Genomic DNA, 17,135 nt, shown 5'->3' with positions numbered 1-17,135 from the left:
AAGGTGGGGACATTCAGGTAGAGACGAACAGAGAAAGAGGATCAAGTCAAAGTGGAGAAACTTTTCCTTCAGTTAACTTGATTTATTATGTTATCTCTTAATTTTGTTTAATTTTCGCTTCTAATTTTTAAAGTTGAAACAATTTATTCATGTGGTTATGAATTTATTCGTTAATTTTGTCTGGATTACACTGATTGTGGTGTTTACCAATGGATTACCTGTTGAATCAACTGAACCTGGTCCAACGTAAGTGTTTCTCTCTCTCTCATTTTTTTTCTTTCTCTGGTTTTTTCTCTCTTTCATCTTACCTTTTTTTTACCCACTGTCATCATACTTACCCTTACTTTTTACTCTTTCTTTTTCATATTATCTTCCTTATTCTCTTTCTTTCTTCCTCTCTCTTTTCTTCTTCTTTATGGTGTCTTGTGTGTAAACTTTTCGCTTCTTATAATATTCTCTTTGTTAATTTTGTTCTCTTTTCTTTTTTTTCTCTCTCTCTCCTTTTTCCCCTTCTGTTTTGTCCAACAGAACTTATTTTGTTTTAGCTTCAAGCATAATAAGACCAGGCCAAGTTTACAAAGTGATCGCCACTGTTTATGAAACAACCAATTCACTTGTCACTGTACGAGCTTCAATTCTTAAGGATGGGGTTGAATTAGACTCCACTCAGGATGATTGTTCATCGGGTATACCAGAGGAATTATTACTTCGTATTCCAGTGAAAATAAATTCTGATGGACAGTTTAAGCTTCGTGTTGAGGGTAATATCAAAGGTGTTTTGGAGGGAACAGCTTTCCTGGAGGAAAGAAATCTAACCTTCTATCAGCGATCTATGACTATTTTTATAACAACTGACAAGCCCATTTACATGCAAGGTCAAACTGTTAAGTTCCGTTTTGTACCAATCACAACCGATTTGAAAACCTTTTCCGATGCCGTTGATGTTTACATGATAGATCCAAATGGAAATATTGTCAAACGATGGCTTTCACGGCAAAGTAACCAAGGTTTGTAAATTTCTATTCTACTCTTTTTCCAATATCCTCATTCCTCTCTCCCTCTCATCATTTACCTGGAATAATAAGTTACAGCTCCCTTTTGTTATTCTCTTGATGAATCAATATTTTTGTTTCTTTTTTTTTACTCAAATTCTTTTTTTTTCTCTCTCTTCCCTTGTTATCAATACTTTCTCTAGGAGCTGTTAGTCTAGAGCATCCGTTGTCAATGCAACCGATCTATGGTAACTGGTCTATAAAGGTTGTTGCACAGGGACAAGAAGAGACGAAGCAATTTCTTGTCGAAGAATATTGTAAGTAAACTTTTCCACCATCTAATAGGTAAAAAAGCTTCATTAGAGAATAGAAAAAAAAAGTGAGAAGATACAAAGTTTTAAAGGAACAATCAACAGAGACATTTCTTCCCTTCGAATGGCTTATTCAACTTTTACCTGGCTTCTTTTTTCTCCATGTTTTTCCTATGGATTCATTTAAATTCATTCACGATGAATTGACTCACATCTTCATATTCATATACTTCACCTCCTCGTTTTCTTACAAATTTCACCACCCCCAAGTTTGATCTCTCTCTCTCTCTCTCTCTCTCTCTCTCTCTCTCTCTCTCTCTCTTCCTTTAACTGTCATTATCTTTCTCATTCTCAGCTTGTCAACTGTTGAGGGAGAACAACAACAAATCTTTGATAATTTGTTTCGACATGAAAGTGTCCTCCTTAGAAAAACAAATTATTATCTCTTGCTAATCCTTCAAATTAATGATTAAAGTCAATCTTCACCTAATCTAAGTTTTCATCTAATATTTACACTATTTTACAAATATTTTTACCTCACGCTTCATAAATCAATTTTTTTCGCCCTCTAATCATCTTCTATCATTTATCTTTTTCTACCACCTCCACTTTCATATTAGCATAGTTTTAATTACCTTTACACTTTATTATTATGTGACAAAACTATCATATAATTTTCTCACTAATCCTTACATATGGAAAACTTTACCTCATTCAACTGTTACTTTATTATAACATTTGAGATTATGTTCGCCTGATGATAACGATTATCCTCACTGATCAATTGTTAATTCCAACAGAGAACTTTTTGTCAATAGTTGTATATAAGGTACACAACATAGACCATGATTATCGTAAAGATAATGATAAAAACAACCCCAATGATATTGAAAATCAATCAACGATGAAATTAAATCATTTACAGTTGCCAAAAATTTGAAGAGAAACAATCTATTAATTGTAAACTATTTGTAGTTTCTACTTGATCAACTAATTGTTTCCAAAATATTTCAACAAAATCTAAAACAATTTAACAGTTAACTAGTTACCTTTCCTCTTGATTGATTAAATCAAAACAAATTTAGTTGATGATTAAGATTAAATACAAATATCATTCCAATATTTTCTTTTAATTACTTTAACCTCTATTCCCAACAATTAGTCTATTAATACAATTGAATTCCAATTACATTGTTTACTCAGGATCCATTTTTTTCACCAAATTAATTCATTTAATCATTTTCTCTGAGTGATCATCAATTGTTTATTAAAATTTCGAAGCCTAAAAAGTTATTAATATTTTAATTACAAATTGTTAAGGATTAAAATTTTTAATTAACTATACACTCTAAAGGATAATTTTCAAAAAAATGTCACATTTAAACACAAATACAGTATCACCATTATGATCAATGATAATGGTGATTTTTCAATGGTTAATAATACAATTAGAATTTAATAATTGTCCTCAATGGAAGTTTTAATTGTTAATGAAAATCTTTTGTCTTAATCTCTCTTTGTGTCTTTTTGTACCATTTCAGATCAGACACGTTTCGAGGTGAACGTATCGATGCCTGCGTTTTTCCTGAGCACCGATGAGTACATTTATGGATCGGTTATGGCAAAGTAAGTTTCAAATTTGACTACGTAACTGACCTTTATGATAATAATTCATTAATGATCGCCACCCATCACTACCTTTACAATATCAATTATTGTGTTTTATTGTTGTTTTTCATTGTTATTTTACAACTGTTATATTTTGTTTGATATAAGTTTCATTTTGATCTAAAATATTTTTTTTTGCTTCGATTTCTCTTTCATCTTAATCTTGTGTTCTAGTTTCACAAGCGGTGTACCGGTAACGGGTAATTTAACAATCCTGGTAACTGTTGATCAATCTCGAGGTCCAGGATCAGGACCCAAGCTTCCTGGAATCGAGGAGTCAATTAAATATGTAAGTTAAATAAAAAATGATTACTCTCTTTTCCCTCCATTGGTAATCTCTCTCTCTCTCTCTCTCTCTCTCTCTCTCTCTCTCTCTCTCTCTCTCTCTCTTACAATTTCTCTTCTCATCTTCCGTTTCACTTTACTCATTTGCTTTCTCAATCTTTCACTCCACTAGCTTTCAATAAAATTCAAAGCTCTCACTATTTTTCGCGGTATTAGACATCTCTCTCTCTTTTATCTTCCATCATCTCTTACTTTTTAGCTCTCTCTTCACATCTCTTTGTTATCATCCTGATATTTTCCCTACGCCTTTTTCCTGAACGCTTATCCATCAATGATCGTTTTCCTTTTCTCACTCTCCACTCACGCCTAATGGTCCTGCTCCATAACAATATTTATCTTCTCTCTCACTATCTCTCTCTCTCTCTCTCTCTCTCAAATTTGACTTTACTCATCCTCTCTCCCTCTTATCATCACTGTCGTTTTAAGCACATCTGACGTTTTTTTTCTGTAAATCTTTTCTTTATCTTCCATATTCACCAAACAGTTCGAGGGTTACCACGAGTTTCGATTTAAAATGTCCCAATTATCACAAATGATTGGTGGTAACTCTCTTGACGGTGCCAAAGTAACTGTTCATGCTTCTGTGGGTGAATATTTCCTTAATCTAATCCACCGAGGGTATTCAAGAGCATACATATTTGGATCAAAAATTAAACTCTCATTTTTAGGATCAAGTCCCCAAGTTTTCAAGCCTCAAATGCCGGTTAAAACTTATCTTGCCGTCTCTTACCAAGACGGTTCACCATTACTAGAATCTCGAGAGATTCAGGAAAAAATTAACGTGACAATTAAATTTTTTAATCAACAAAGTCTTTTCTATACAACAACTCGAACCTATTCAATGTCAACCCAATATCGAGGTATATGGGAGATCTCATTTGATCCTAAACTTGAATTGAAAGGTTCACGTAGCCTGGAGACAATTCATCGATGTCGAATTGAAGCTTTTTATATGGACTCAGATAATAAAGATTCAGCTCGTGCATCACTTGATTTTTATTCATCATACGCACCAACCAATCGTCTAGTTCAAGTTTCAACCAGCACTTCAGAACCTAAAGTGGGAGAATATATTATTTTCCATGTGAGATCAAATTATTTTGTTGACCGTTTCTCTTATGCTATTGTGTCCAAAGGAATAATATTAACCACTGGACGTGAAGAAATGCCAACAAATATTAAAACATTCTCAGTGACCTTATCCCCTGAAATGGCTCCATCATCGACCATCGTTATTTACAATATTGCCCGAGGAGGTGAAGTAATTTCTGATGCTTTAACTTTCTCTGTCAACGGAATATCAAGAAATAATTTCACCATAAGTTTAAACAATCAGAAAGATAAATCCGGTGATACGGTGGAAGTTGTAGTCTATGGTCAACCCGGAACTTATGTTGGAATCGCTGCTACAGACAAAGATGTCAACACTCTTGACGCTGGTAATCAAATTAATCACGCGGATGTGTTGCGAAAAATGTCAACCTTTGACCATCAAACAAATAGCAGTTTGACCCATGTTTGGGTTTCTCGTGAAGGATCAGTTGATAAATTTATTCATTTTCCATCACCGACCATTGGAATTGATTCAAACAGAACTTTCGAGGTAAGAATTTAACCTTTCCAATACTTTCAGCATCTTTCAACTTTGTTCCACTTCCTTAAATACTTACACATATCAACATCGACCTCATATTTTTGACCTTTAGTATGCGGGATTAATTGTGTTCACTGATGCAAATATAACCAAACGACCGGAAACCTGTGGTCCTGGAGAGTATCAATGCCTCAGCGGTGAGGGATGTTACCGTGATTCTCATAAATGTGATGGATCCAATAAATGTTTCGACGGAACAGATGAAAATGGATGTAAGTTTCAACCTAAATACCATGTTGATTATCATTAATCATAAAAATCTATGCAACAATTAATATCAATTAGTAACTATCGTAAATACTTATCACTTTTAACACTTATTGATTTATAGTCTAAGTTACTATAAAAGTATCGATATCGTTAAGTTTTTTATTCACTTTTTTGTTTCTATTTCTATGGTCACTTGTATTACTAATCACTAAGTCTCAATGATAATGATGATGATGATGATTTCCTCCGTGTTACTATTATGGCTTAAAGCTGATTTTCTAATCTTTTTGGAGGAAAACGTTAATTTAATCTAATTGTTACCCATAGACAATGGGAAAAGTCAATTGTATCAGAGCGTAACGGAAGAAAACAAACCTTTGTTGTTATCTAATAACAATCTATTGTTGTGATATATTATTTGTGGTTTATCGTGTTCTTAAGCTTATTGGTTGATTCAATTTTGTCAATGACTAGAGTAAAATATTAATAGCTATGAAAACATCATCGAAAACTATTTGACATATTGTATACATAGAAAAGATGACCGGATAAAGTTTTCACCTTTCATCCTCCTCCTCTTCTCTCTTCTTTTTTCTCTGTCACCATCACCATCATCATCATCATCATCATAATCTGTCATCAAAAAGCTGATTAAGCAATAGCAAGGTTACCTTACCTTACTTTTTTTCACATACAAACCAAATCATTTAATGATTATTATTATGCTCCATCAAACATTAATATTTTTATTTCTTCTATTATCATTTGTCTTTCAAACATCAACTAAATCTGTTTCCTTCAATTGACCAATTACTTTCAATGTTAGCATCTTCTTTCATCATTTTTTTCTTGCATGTAATGTGTACATGTCATTATCTCCTTAAAACTTATTCATAGACGAGAATTGAATACGATTTAATGAGATAGATTCACATTGTTATCATTTATGAACGAAGTCACATTAACATTGACTCTCTCTCTCTCTCTCTCTCCATTACAATAATTATACTAATAACTCCCACACAAACAAATGCATACTTCCTTTGAGTAACTTATCATCATCATCATCATCATCTGTATTTGTGTGTTTGCTAGATTTTTGTAGTCGTACTTTTCATATTTACTATTATCTCTTTCTTGAATTAGTTTTGCTCCTTCTTTGCATCTTCATCTTGATCTTTTTTATTTTTGCTTTGATCTTAAGTTCAATTTTCAATCTGTTAGCTCAATCATGCAAATCAACAATCTTTCATGTTTATCTCATCTCATCTCTCTCTCTCTCTCTCTCTCTCTCTCTCTCTCTCTCTCTCTCTCTCTAACCAAAGTCTCGTTCCAAGTGCTTGTAATCATCATTTCAAGAAAACCATCATTGAAGATCATCTGTTTTTAGGTTTACCCTCCTCACTTAATACGAAATCTTTTTTTTACACTGCTAATGATTATTATCTCACATAAATCAACAAAGTCATCATCATCATCTCAAAGAAAAGCCAATGATGTTTCACATATCAAACTCAATATCATCATGAAAATGTTTCTTTACTTTTTAATCCTCCATTTGCAAGAGTTTTCGAATTGTTTACAAATTCTAGTTATCAAATGTTGTTATTTTTTCACCATAAATTGCAAATCATTGAAAACCATTATTAGTTAACCTTAAACTTGAACCAATCAAATGGTAAAGTTTACCTGTTTTTTATAAATAGCGAAGCAAAATTATTATTAATTCCAAGTTGGAATTGATTTTTAAATGAGATGTGCATTATTCATGATCTCATTTTCACAATCACCAGGTATCAATTTATACTTTTGTCATACACCTTACAAATTACATAGTTGCTCAAAGCTCCCACTTAAATTGATAATGAAAGCAAATCTCTCCTCCCATCTGAATGTTTCTCTTTCAATTGATAGCGAAAAAAATATATTCTTATTCTAAAATTATCAACAATTAACTTGACGCCCGTAAACCTTTCCTATCTAAACTTGATCTAATTCAATCTCCTCGCCCAAACTTAAATTGACCAGAAAAAAACTTCTCCATCGTAATAACCACCACTTTGCTTGATCATCATCATCATCTTCATTTTCATCATCATTATCATTATCATCATTATAACTTATCGCTGTAGGTTGATAAAACTCCAATTGTATCTCTTGACTAGATTTTGAACAACTCTCGATTCTTTGAAAAGTAAAAACAATTTGTTCTAAAAGTTTATTCTTATATGGAAAGAAGCAAGAAACTGTCAGAGAGTGAGAGAGAAACAAAATAGAGAGAAAGATGGGAGAGTAGGAGTTGGATATTAAGCACCCATGATGAAGATGAGAGGATGAGGATGGAGAAAAGTCCAATTTCTTTTGTCACTCTGTAAATCTTATAAATACCAAAAAGTTTTCTTTTATCTTTTTCTCTATCTCTCTCTCTCTCTCTCTCTCTCATCTCTCTACTCATTTAATATTTTCTTTAAATAATTTCTCTTCCTCTTTAGAAAATAATTAACATGAATTGCTATGCAATTTACATTTTCAACTATGCAAATGCAAATTCAAATTCAATGTCAATATCATTAGATGAAACGAATTCGTGAAGTTAAACCGAATAGAGTGAAAAAGATCACAAGATTATCTTTAATTTTTAATCTTTTCATCAAAACAATTTACAAGAAAACTCATCCCCCTGTCAGGATGAAAGTTGAGGATAAATTTTTCATCAATTCTCAATCTTGACAGTCACTAAAAAGCTACTTCAATTATTGTTATTACAAGAAATGTTTACCTATCATCTTAATGCTCGTAATCAACAGTAAGATGAAAAAGTAGCAACTTCTTCCATATGATGTTATTTATGTTTTTCCTGCCCACCCTTAGCCTCTTCCTCCACCTCATATCTTACAGGGAATCACTAACAAAATCTCCCATGATAATAGGATATAAACAAATTTCAATGGTGAAATTTATGTTTCCTCATAAATCACATGAAAATTGGTTAAAATAACAATCAGCAAACCGATTGTAATTGTTAACGATTACTCGTTAGCCAAAATATACAATTTATCCTTTTAATTTTAAACAAATTAATAGACAGATTGAAAGTTAAATTGTTGTTGTTGTTTCTTACCATGATTATTATTTAAATTGATTATTTGATTGTTACAATAATTTTCCAAACAATTTAGTTACATTGTTACCTAACCATTAACAAGAGAAACAGAAACAACAAACAATCATTGATTTTGCAGTTAATCAAGTTAAATTGTATTGTAATTAATCAAATTAGTTAAATGTAGACTAAAGATTGTAAACAATCAGTTTTATAAATCAACTCGATTGAAATCAGGTCAAATCAATTTCCAATTGAATCTGATCATATTGTTATCATTATTCAATTCATGGTAATGATGGTAATTGTTTCAATCTGTTTTTTTCAAACAAAATACAAACAACTTGGCTGTTGATTGTAAATTGTTTATATTTTAATCATCTCTTTTTTTTTCTTATCCTCTAATGATAATACACTAATTGTACTGTAAGTGCGTGCATTTGATTCACTGTAAGAGCATCTTTTCAACAGTAATACAACATTATTATGTTTCCTATTTGTAATAAACTATTTCTCGGTCAATCAAGAATTCTGGGCTGGCCTCTCTTACCAAAGTAACGGCCATCATCATCCTCATCATCGCCATCTTCATACATAAGAAACTTGTTTCTTTTCACCTGCTTTCTAACACATCTTACTATTTTCTCTTTCTACCTTTTCTCCATCATCATCATCATCATCATCATCATCTCCTTTCACTGGTCAACTTACACTTAAGAACAATTTTAATTTGCGATTAAGAATATTCTCTTTTTATTCACTTTACCATCTTTAGTTTTTACTTCTTTTTCATCCTCATCATTTTATCTTCTCTCTCTCTCTCCTCTTGTCTTCCTTTTCTTACACATTATTTCGTGATACTCTGATTGTGTGAGAGAGAGAGAAAGATATCTTCCTAAAAGGAGAGGGAAAACAACAGAATATAAAACGATAGACTATTCATGTTTTCTCCTATCCGTTCATTATAAGAAGCTGATTAAGTCCGTAAAAGTTTAATTCTATTTCAATTTCATGTTACCTGATTTGCTTTTCTTTTTCAACATTGAACTTTCATGGTTTAGACCACCGACAAATGCTAACCAACAATTGAAAGCCTTTATCTTGAGTCGAAAAGCAATCAAATAATAACAAAACGATATCACAATTATCTTTTACATTGTTGATTTATAACCTTTTAGGGTTTATCATATGCAATCTCTGAACTTTTCATTTTTCCGTTTAATTAATCTTTTCCCATGAAGAAATAAATCAAGAAAAAAAACACAAAAATCATTGATCGCAATGAGATAGTTGATTATCTTGATTAAATCTTGCGGTTGCCTTATTAGTAGCAATTTATTAACTATTCAATTCAAAACCTGTCGATTTTTTTCCTCGTTGATTCATTCAACAATTTACTTACATTATCTTTACTATCCAGAGGATGTTATTGTTTGTGTTAATTGTTGTTTAATCGTCATTGTTATATTAATTGTTCATTGTAACCATCAGATAATCAACAAAAAAAAGGTATCATTAGATTTGCATCAATGACTAACTTTCTAACCCACCCTGTCTCAATTTTCCTCCTCCATCATCATCATCCTCATCATCTTTCTTCCTCATCTTTGTTTTATCTTCCTCATCATCATCATTATCATTGTCTTTTAATGAGCATCTTTCAAGTTATTTTTAAGCCTACATCTTATTCATTGTTATGTTTACATTGATTTTCATCTTTGCTATGAACTTACCGTTGGATGTTAATTGTTACTCTCTCTCTCTCTCTCTCTCTCTCTCTCTCTCTCTCTGCTCTATCGCTATTATATTTAATTATGTTATGAAATAATTTAACTTGAATTGATTATCAACATTTTATTATTATGCTTGATTCATGATTTTATTATGAAAATGAGCAATCATTGGCTTTCAATCACGATGTTGTAAATTGTTGCTGATTGTAATTGTAGAGACACAAACGTCAAGTTTAAATTGCAATAATATTAATATCTTGATAATAACTTGAATATTATCATTAAATCTGATCATATGATATTACTTACTAACTATTTTTAATTATCATTACCTTTACACTATTATCATTTACTGTGATCTTTTATAATTATACTAATCATTTTATGTATATTGATTTACATTTAAAAATCTATCTCATCTTAATGATGAATTAACCTTTTAATTGTCATTAACTAACGTCTCATGTAACATTTAATACTCATCTTTCCAATTGATATTTAATTCTTTCCCTTTCTTTTATCTGTCTCTCTTTACATGCTTACCTTAATTGTGATTAATTAAAGGGATAACTATTAACTGCCGTAGTGAGTTAATCATTTCAGTTCAAATCGATCTGAAATAAATATTGATTCAATCAACTAACAAATCGATATGAACATTTGAATTTCCTGTATTAAACAAAATCGGAAATAATTTACTGATTATGATTAAAATGATACTAATAATAATAATTTTGTTATTACTCTGATTACAATTAGGTCCAGTTGAAGATCATTATGGATTAACACAGTTCCGAATCAATAGAAATAATCGACTTTTAAGAATTTATGAAAATTCTTGGCTTTGGAAGGATATTAACATTGGATCTCATGGTTATTATACTTTCAATGTTCCAGTGCCTCAAACACCAGCTAAATGGTTGGTCACTGCTTTTGGAATCAGTAATTCACAAGGATTCGGACTTCACCAGAAAACAATTGAATATTCAAGTACTCGGCCATTTTTTATGAATGTCGAGATGCCTTCTCTTTGTACCATTGGTGAACAAATCGGTATTCGAGTCAGTATTTTCAACTACATGGAATCACCGATTGAAGTATTGGTCATCCTTGGTAAATCGAAAGATTATAAATTCGTCCATGTCGAAGCCTTTGGTTTCGTATCTTCATATGCACCAAGAATCTCATCAGGGGAACATCAGCATTTAGTATTTGTAAGAATCTTATTTCTACTCATCGATTTATACTGAAATTGGAACTTTAATTTTCTCTCTTCTTCCTGATTTAGGTTCGACCTCAAAAAGCTACCACAGTTTACATTCCAATTGTTTCTCAACGATTAGGTAATATCACTGTCACCATAATCGCTAAAACCCAAGTTGCCAAATCGACAGTTCAAAAAGTTATTAAAGTTGAAGTAAGTGATTAACTTTAATTGTTCATTTTATGGAGCTTCAAATACCTTTGATTATCCGTGTGAAAACATTTCACTGATTAAACTTGATTTAACTTTCTCTCTTTCTACTTATACAGTCTGATGGAATCCCCCAGCATTTACACACCGCTGCAGTTTTGGATCTTTCTCAAGGAGCTCAATTAATTAAATACCTTGATACCAATTTAACAGATACTCCGATTATACCCTTGAGAAATGATCGTCGTTATATTTACGGATCAACCAAAGCAACAGTTTCAATTGTCGGTGATGTAGTTGGACCAGTTTTCCCTTCAATGCCATTGACCACTGAAAATTTACTTCGTAAACCTTATGGGTGTGCAGAGCAAAATATGTACAACTTTGCGGCCAACATGTACACTTTACTTTACCTTCGGTTAACAGGTCAAAAAAGTACCGAACTTGAGAAGCAAGCTTTCCGTTACCTTAACATTCAATATCAACGGCAGTTAAGTTATCAAAATGAAGATGGTTCATTTCGAGCTTTCCGTTTTGACGATAAACCAAGCGTTTGGTTGACCGCTTTCTGTGTACGAATATTTCACAAAGCTACATTCCAAGAATGGGAGAGTTACTTGTACATTGATCGAAAAATAATCGAAAAAGCAACCCAATGGCTTCTAACCCATCAAACCTCCGAAGGTGCTTTTTATGAGACGGCATTACACTCTTATGACAGAAAGATGAATTCTTCGTCCAAAATTCCCATGGATTCTATTCGTTATCGTAACATATCTTTAACTGCTCATGTACTTATCTCATTGGCTCAATTACGAGGTATAAGTGGTCACCTTAGTCCACTTATATCGAATGCTAAACATGTGGCCACTCAGTATTTAGAGAAAATGCTTGCCGTTGTTAAAACACTCGAAGATCCTTATGAACTGTCCATTGTTACTTATGCTCTTAACTTGGTAAACTCTCCTGAAGCTGAATCGGCATTCAATGAACTTGACAATCGAATGAGAGAAGTCAGTGGAATGAGATATTGGAGTAAATATCCTTTACCGGCACCGAAAACAACGATTGAAAATAATCGACCTTACCTGTTACCCAGACTTCCCCATGAATATGATTCCTTAAATATTGAGACTACAGCTTATGGTTTATTAACTCATATAATTAAAACCGCTGTCATTCAACGAGAAATTGTTGAATGGCTCAACACTAATCGTCTTTACAATGGTGGATGGGCTTCAACTCAGGACAGTATTATAGCTTTACAAGCGTTGGTTGAATATTCAATTCAATCGAGAATTCGAGATATAACCGATATTGAAGTTACCATTGAAGCTCCATCATCACCCGATTTTAGTGAACGAATTGAGATTAATAGTAAAAATCTTGCTCGACTTCAATCATTTGACATACCTCGAGCTTATGGTCCAGTAATCATCCGAGCATCAGGCTCTGGTTTAGCGATTATTCAACTTGACGTTCAATATAATGTTGATTGGCCACAATTTCAAATTCCACCTCCAATCAGAGCTTTTCAATTAGATGTAAAACTACGTAGCTTTGGACGAAACAATTCACACATCTCCTATCGAGCATGTTCTCAGTGGATATTATCTGAGGAAAGTTCATCATCAGGAATGGCCGTTCTAGACTTGACCATTCCCACCGGTTACATGATTCAACAGCAAGATCTTGATGCTTATGTTAAATCAGGAAAAGTGAGAAATTTAAAAGAAGCCAAATACTCTGAGAGAAAGGCTCTTTTCTACTTTGATTATGTAAGTGATTAATATGATTTGGCTTTTCCCTTTCAAAACAAAAACAATCATTAATCAAATAATTTACCAATCAATTAATATAAACTTATTTTTCCATTTCAATTTATTATCATAATCTAGTTGGACTCTAATCCAGTCTGTGTTACTTTCACTGCTCAACGTTGGTATCCAGTTGCTAACATGTCCCGATTTATACCTGCAAGAGTATATGATTACTATGCACCAGGTAAATTAAATTGTTACTTTAACAATGATTAAAATTTCTAATTGATTGGGAGAGAGATGATTTTTCTAGCTCTCAATCAACACCGACACGACGGTCATTTGAATTTGTCCACACTGACCAAGCCTTTTTTTTGCTCGCGTTTGGACATCGCCCTTTTGAGGTTATAATGTTACCTTAACACCTAATCATGATTAATAACAATTAGGAGGCAATTATTACTGTGTGAATGTTTAATAATCTTCTTACAATTATGATTTATGACTTATGTTAATCAAGGGAATCCTTTTTTACACGATAAACTTATTTAATCACTCAAATAGTAAATTTAACTAACTCGTAACTAAACCTGTTCTTTTAATTGGTTACACCTTTTTACCTGTGATTATTTATCAACAATTTATTACAAGAATTATTGATTTGTTGTTAATTATCAATTTATTACCTTTTTTTCATGTTCATAATCATCAGATTATCAATTTACTTTGACTTTGTAATTTTGAATATCAGTTAATTGGTTAATCTTTTTTTCTTCTACTTTTTTCTCATCCAGAACGTTACGAAGAGCTGATGGTCAGTACTTATGACCTTTACCGATTAAGTATATGTCATGTTTGTGGATCGTATCAATGTCCATATTGTCCGATATTCAGTGGAGCCGAAGGATTAAGAAACAAGATTAACCTTGAAATTATGTTCTTGTCACTGATAATGTTATTTTTCACAAATCGACTGATTAACTTTAATCATTTTCTATCAGTAACTTAAAGGATCAATTTTTGATTGTTCGCCATGAATTTCTTTTTTTTCCTGCTCTTCTCTTCACCTTAATTATATTTATAAGTTTAATTGGTAAACTAATTTCTAAACACCGGAAGCTCTTTCGCTCTAATATCAATTCTACTTTTCTTTTTTTTTGTGATTGAAAACTCAAAACCAAAATGATCAATTCCTCCTTCTCATCCTCCTCCTCCAACAAAAAAGACAATCTTCTTCATTTCTCTTTGATTGGAAATCAATTTAATTACTTTATCAATTCAATCAAATCGTCACAATGTTTTTCATGGTGAAAACTCAAGACAAATTATGTGCCTGGCAAACTAATTCAACCATGGGTCCTGTTTCCGTCATTATTAACCATGGATGAAGCCAAAGATCTCGCTTTTTTTACTTCTCTCTCTCTCTCTCTCTCTCTCTCTCTCTCTCTCACCAGCCAATTCCAATTTCCACTTCCTTATTTCCCACTCTGTCTCTCCTTCTCCCTCTATCATCACTAATGTCACCATCATCATCATCATTATCATCGTCACCAATGTTGCCGTCGTATTTTTTTGTTTATTAACTTTTCCTTTTTTTTCTGAACATATAACTTTCCTTTTCTACTCATCGTCAATCCAAGCAATCGTATTATCCTGATCAACTGTCACAATTAACGATCGTGTCAACCAATCAACCCCAACATCATCATCATCATCACCTCATCAATTACCAATCTGAATGTTTTTTTTGTATTATTATTATTATCTAAAAACAACAAACGACTTGGTTTAAAATAAGCATGTTATTTAATAATAAAAATCAAATGTTCTTAAAGAGAAAAAAATTTATTCAATAATTAATTCGTAATCAATTTACTCTCCTTCGTGTCAATTACAAGTTCCGATGGAAATGTTTAGTTAAGTAGAAAAATTGAAGAAAAAATTTAAACTTCCCGCGTTATGACTCATTGATTTTCCTTTTTTACGCAACAGTTTCTCCATCTGGTGGAAGTTTAAGTTTCTATTATTCGGGTTTGTTTTCATTTCATTGATTAGAAAAAAATTTCAGGTGAAAGTGGAATTTTTTTTATTATCTTTCATTGGGAATTTTTTATTTATTCTTAGTGATTAAAATTATAATCAACTGATCTCTCTAATCTTGGGCAAGTGATCGATATAAATTGTGCTCTAAAATGTCTGGTTGTTTAGATAATTTTCAAATTAATACACCCGAATGGTTGGACCTTAGTGAGAAAAGGAATGCGGTTTCATCCATAGTCGCTGGAGTATTGGTAACAATTTAATTTACTACTAATTATCTATTGATTTTCTATGTTAATCAACTATTTTCTATTCGTCTATTTACTAAACTTCGTCGTCATGGTTATCCTAATTTCTTTTTGTTCTATTCTCTTTTTTAAATAATTCTTTTTGTTCAGTTCTTCACTGGCTGGTGGATTATCATTGATATCAATTCTTACTTTTCTTCAGAAGATTTTAACAATGCTTATCACCTTTGTGGTATATTTGCTACTATTTCTCTATTCATGTAAGTCTTTCTAATTTCTTAAATATTATCTCTTCTTATCTTATTCATGTTACAATCTAATTGCATTTTGTTTTATTACGATTTCAGGATCAATGCTGTTTCTAATGGTCAAGTTAGAGGAGAAACATATAACACTGGATTCCTTGGTCAAAGAGCTGCTCGAGTCTGGCTGTTTATCGGATTTGTTCTTGGTTTTACTCCGATTATCGCTGCTACATGGATCTTATTCGCTGCATATGTAATCCCCAATAAGCGTGTAATCTACCCTGGTATCGGTTTATTCCTTCAAAATGTCCTGATATTTGCCGGGTAAGTGTCAAAATCTCCAATTGTTTACCGAATCTCCTTTTTCTTCACAATTTACTTACCCTTTTAACTGATTCATCTTTTTTCTTATAGATCTTTAATCTTCAAGTTTGGTCGTACAGAGGATTATCTAAATTAAAATGTCAAGCTGAATCAAGTAAAAAACATCTAACTTACTATGCTAATTCCGGTCAAAATATACAAACACACAAATACACCACCTAATCAACATGCATCGACAAGTTGAAAGTCAATTTTTCCATCGCCTTTATATAAACTATATTCAAATCAGTTGGTATTTTTGACCCAAAGGCAAACCAATTGAACATCTTTGAGATGATTCAGATCTATGTGTAAGTAATTAAACCAATTTACCATTCCTTTTTCACGGATCATCACTAAATCCATCGTCCAGTTATTGTAAATCCAAATAGAAACTGAAAATCTCAATCGCTTCATCATCAATACATACAATTTAAATCTCCTTGTTGATTAAATTGAATCAATAAAAACAAAAGAGATCACAATCAATTGGAAATTCAAATGACTGGAAAATAAATCAAGTAAAACCTAAAGATAAACAATTGTAACATAAACGCTCATTAAATTTTTCTTTCACCAATTAAATTCATCCAAATAATAACCATAATTAATTTTCAGCTATTCTTTTGTTAATTATCCAAATAGGATTAAGAAAATTGTTTACAGTTAATTGGATTTAATTTTCTTCATCCAGATGATACAGTGAATTAAAACAAATGCATAATCGATGAATTTACAAAACTTGATGAGAAGATCAAAAAATGTCGAGTGAGTGAGAGAGAGAGAAATACAATTAAGATGAAATTTGATGAATGTATGAACTTTATCACTTTGTAATCTCTCTCTCTCTCTCTCTTTGTAAATTAATTTAATTGTGTTGATTGTTTGTTTCTTTATATGCTTCATCGGAATAGTGTTTTTGTTTTATCATTTTTGTCGAGACAATTAGGATTACAGGAATTAGGATGTTTGTGTTGGTGTTTTGTTTGACTCTCTCATTTATAAGTCAATAAAAAATAATTAATTGCTGCTCAATTATACATATATGA

At 31.8% G+C, this 17,135-nt stretch overlaps 2 protein-coding genes across 3 annotated transcripts; both read left to right on the top strand.

The window, feature by feature from the left end:
• The first annotated feature begins 12 nt into the window (after nucleotides 1–12).
• Nucleotides 13–15,034, top strand: LOC128387859 (CD109 antigen-like). 2 transcript variants are annotated; one of them, XM_053347135.1, is made up of 13 exons: nucleotides 13–246; nucleotides 529–1,007; nucleotides 1,196–1,309; nucleotides 2,845–2,929; nucleotides 3,146–3,260; nucleotides 3,801–4,919; nucleotides 5,023–5,182; nucleotides 10,581–10,601; nucleotides 10,776–11,230; nucleotides 11,305–11,433; nucleotides 11,550–13,208; nucleotides 13,329–13,434; nucleotides 13,985–15,034. In XM_053347135.1, exons 1-13 carry the CDS (start codon nucleotides 158–160, stop codon nucleotides 14,197–14,199), a joined length of 4,746 nt encoding a protein of 1,581 aa, XP_053203110.1. In that variant the 5' UTR covers nucleotides 13–157; the 3' UTR covers nucleotides 14,200–15,034. The 2 variants fall into 2 exon arrangements, with proteins under 2 accessions (XP_053203110.1, XP_053203111.1); XM_053347136.1 differs by lacking the exon at nucleotides 10,581–10,601.
• A 191-nt stretch (nucleotides 15,035–15,225) lies between these two features.
• On the top strand, nucleotides 15,226–16,693 carry LOC128387873 (transmembrane protein 50A-like). Its single transcript, XM_053347153.1, has 4 exons — nucleotides 15,226–15,481; nucleotides 15,629–15,738; nucleotides 15,826–16,047; nucleotides 16,138–16,693. Exons 1-4 carry the CDS (start codon nucleotides 15,383–15,385, stop codon nucleotides 16,181–16,183), a joined length of 477 nt encoding a protein of 158 aa, XP_053203128.1. The 5' UTR covers nucleotides 15,226–15,382; the 3' UTR covers nucleotides 16,184–16,693.
• The last annotated feature ends 442 nt before the right edge of the window (nucleotides 16,694–17,135 follow it).

Source organism: Panonychus citri, unplaced genomic scaffold, assembly GCF_014898815.1.
Source record: "Panonychus citri isolate SS breed McGregor unplaced genomic scaffold, ASM1489881v1 Contig00094, whole genome shotgun sequence".
In the NCBI taxonomy this organism is placed as follows: Eukaryota; Metazoa; Arthropoda; class Arachnida; order Trombidiformes; family Tetranychidae; genus Panonychus; species Panonychus citri.
Note: the sequence above shows the minus strand (reverse complement) of the source record. Positions and strands in the feature narration are given on the sequence as shown.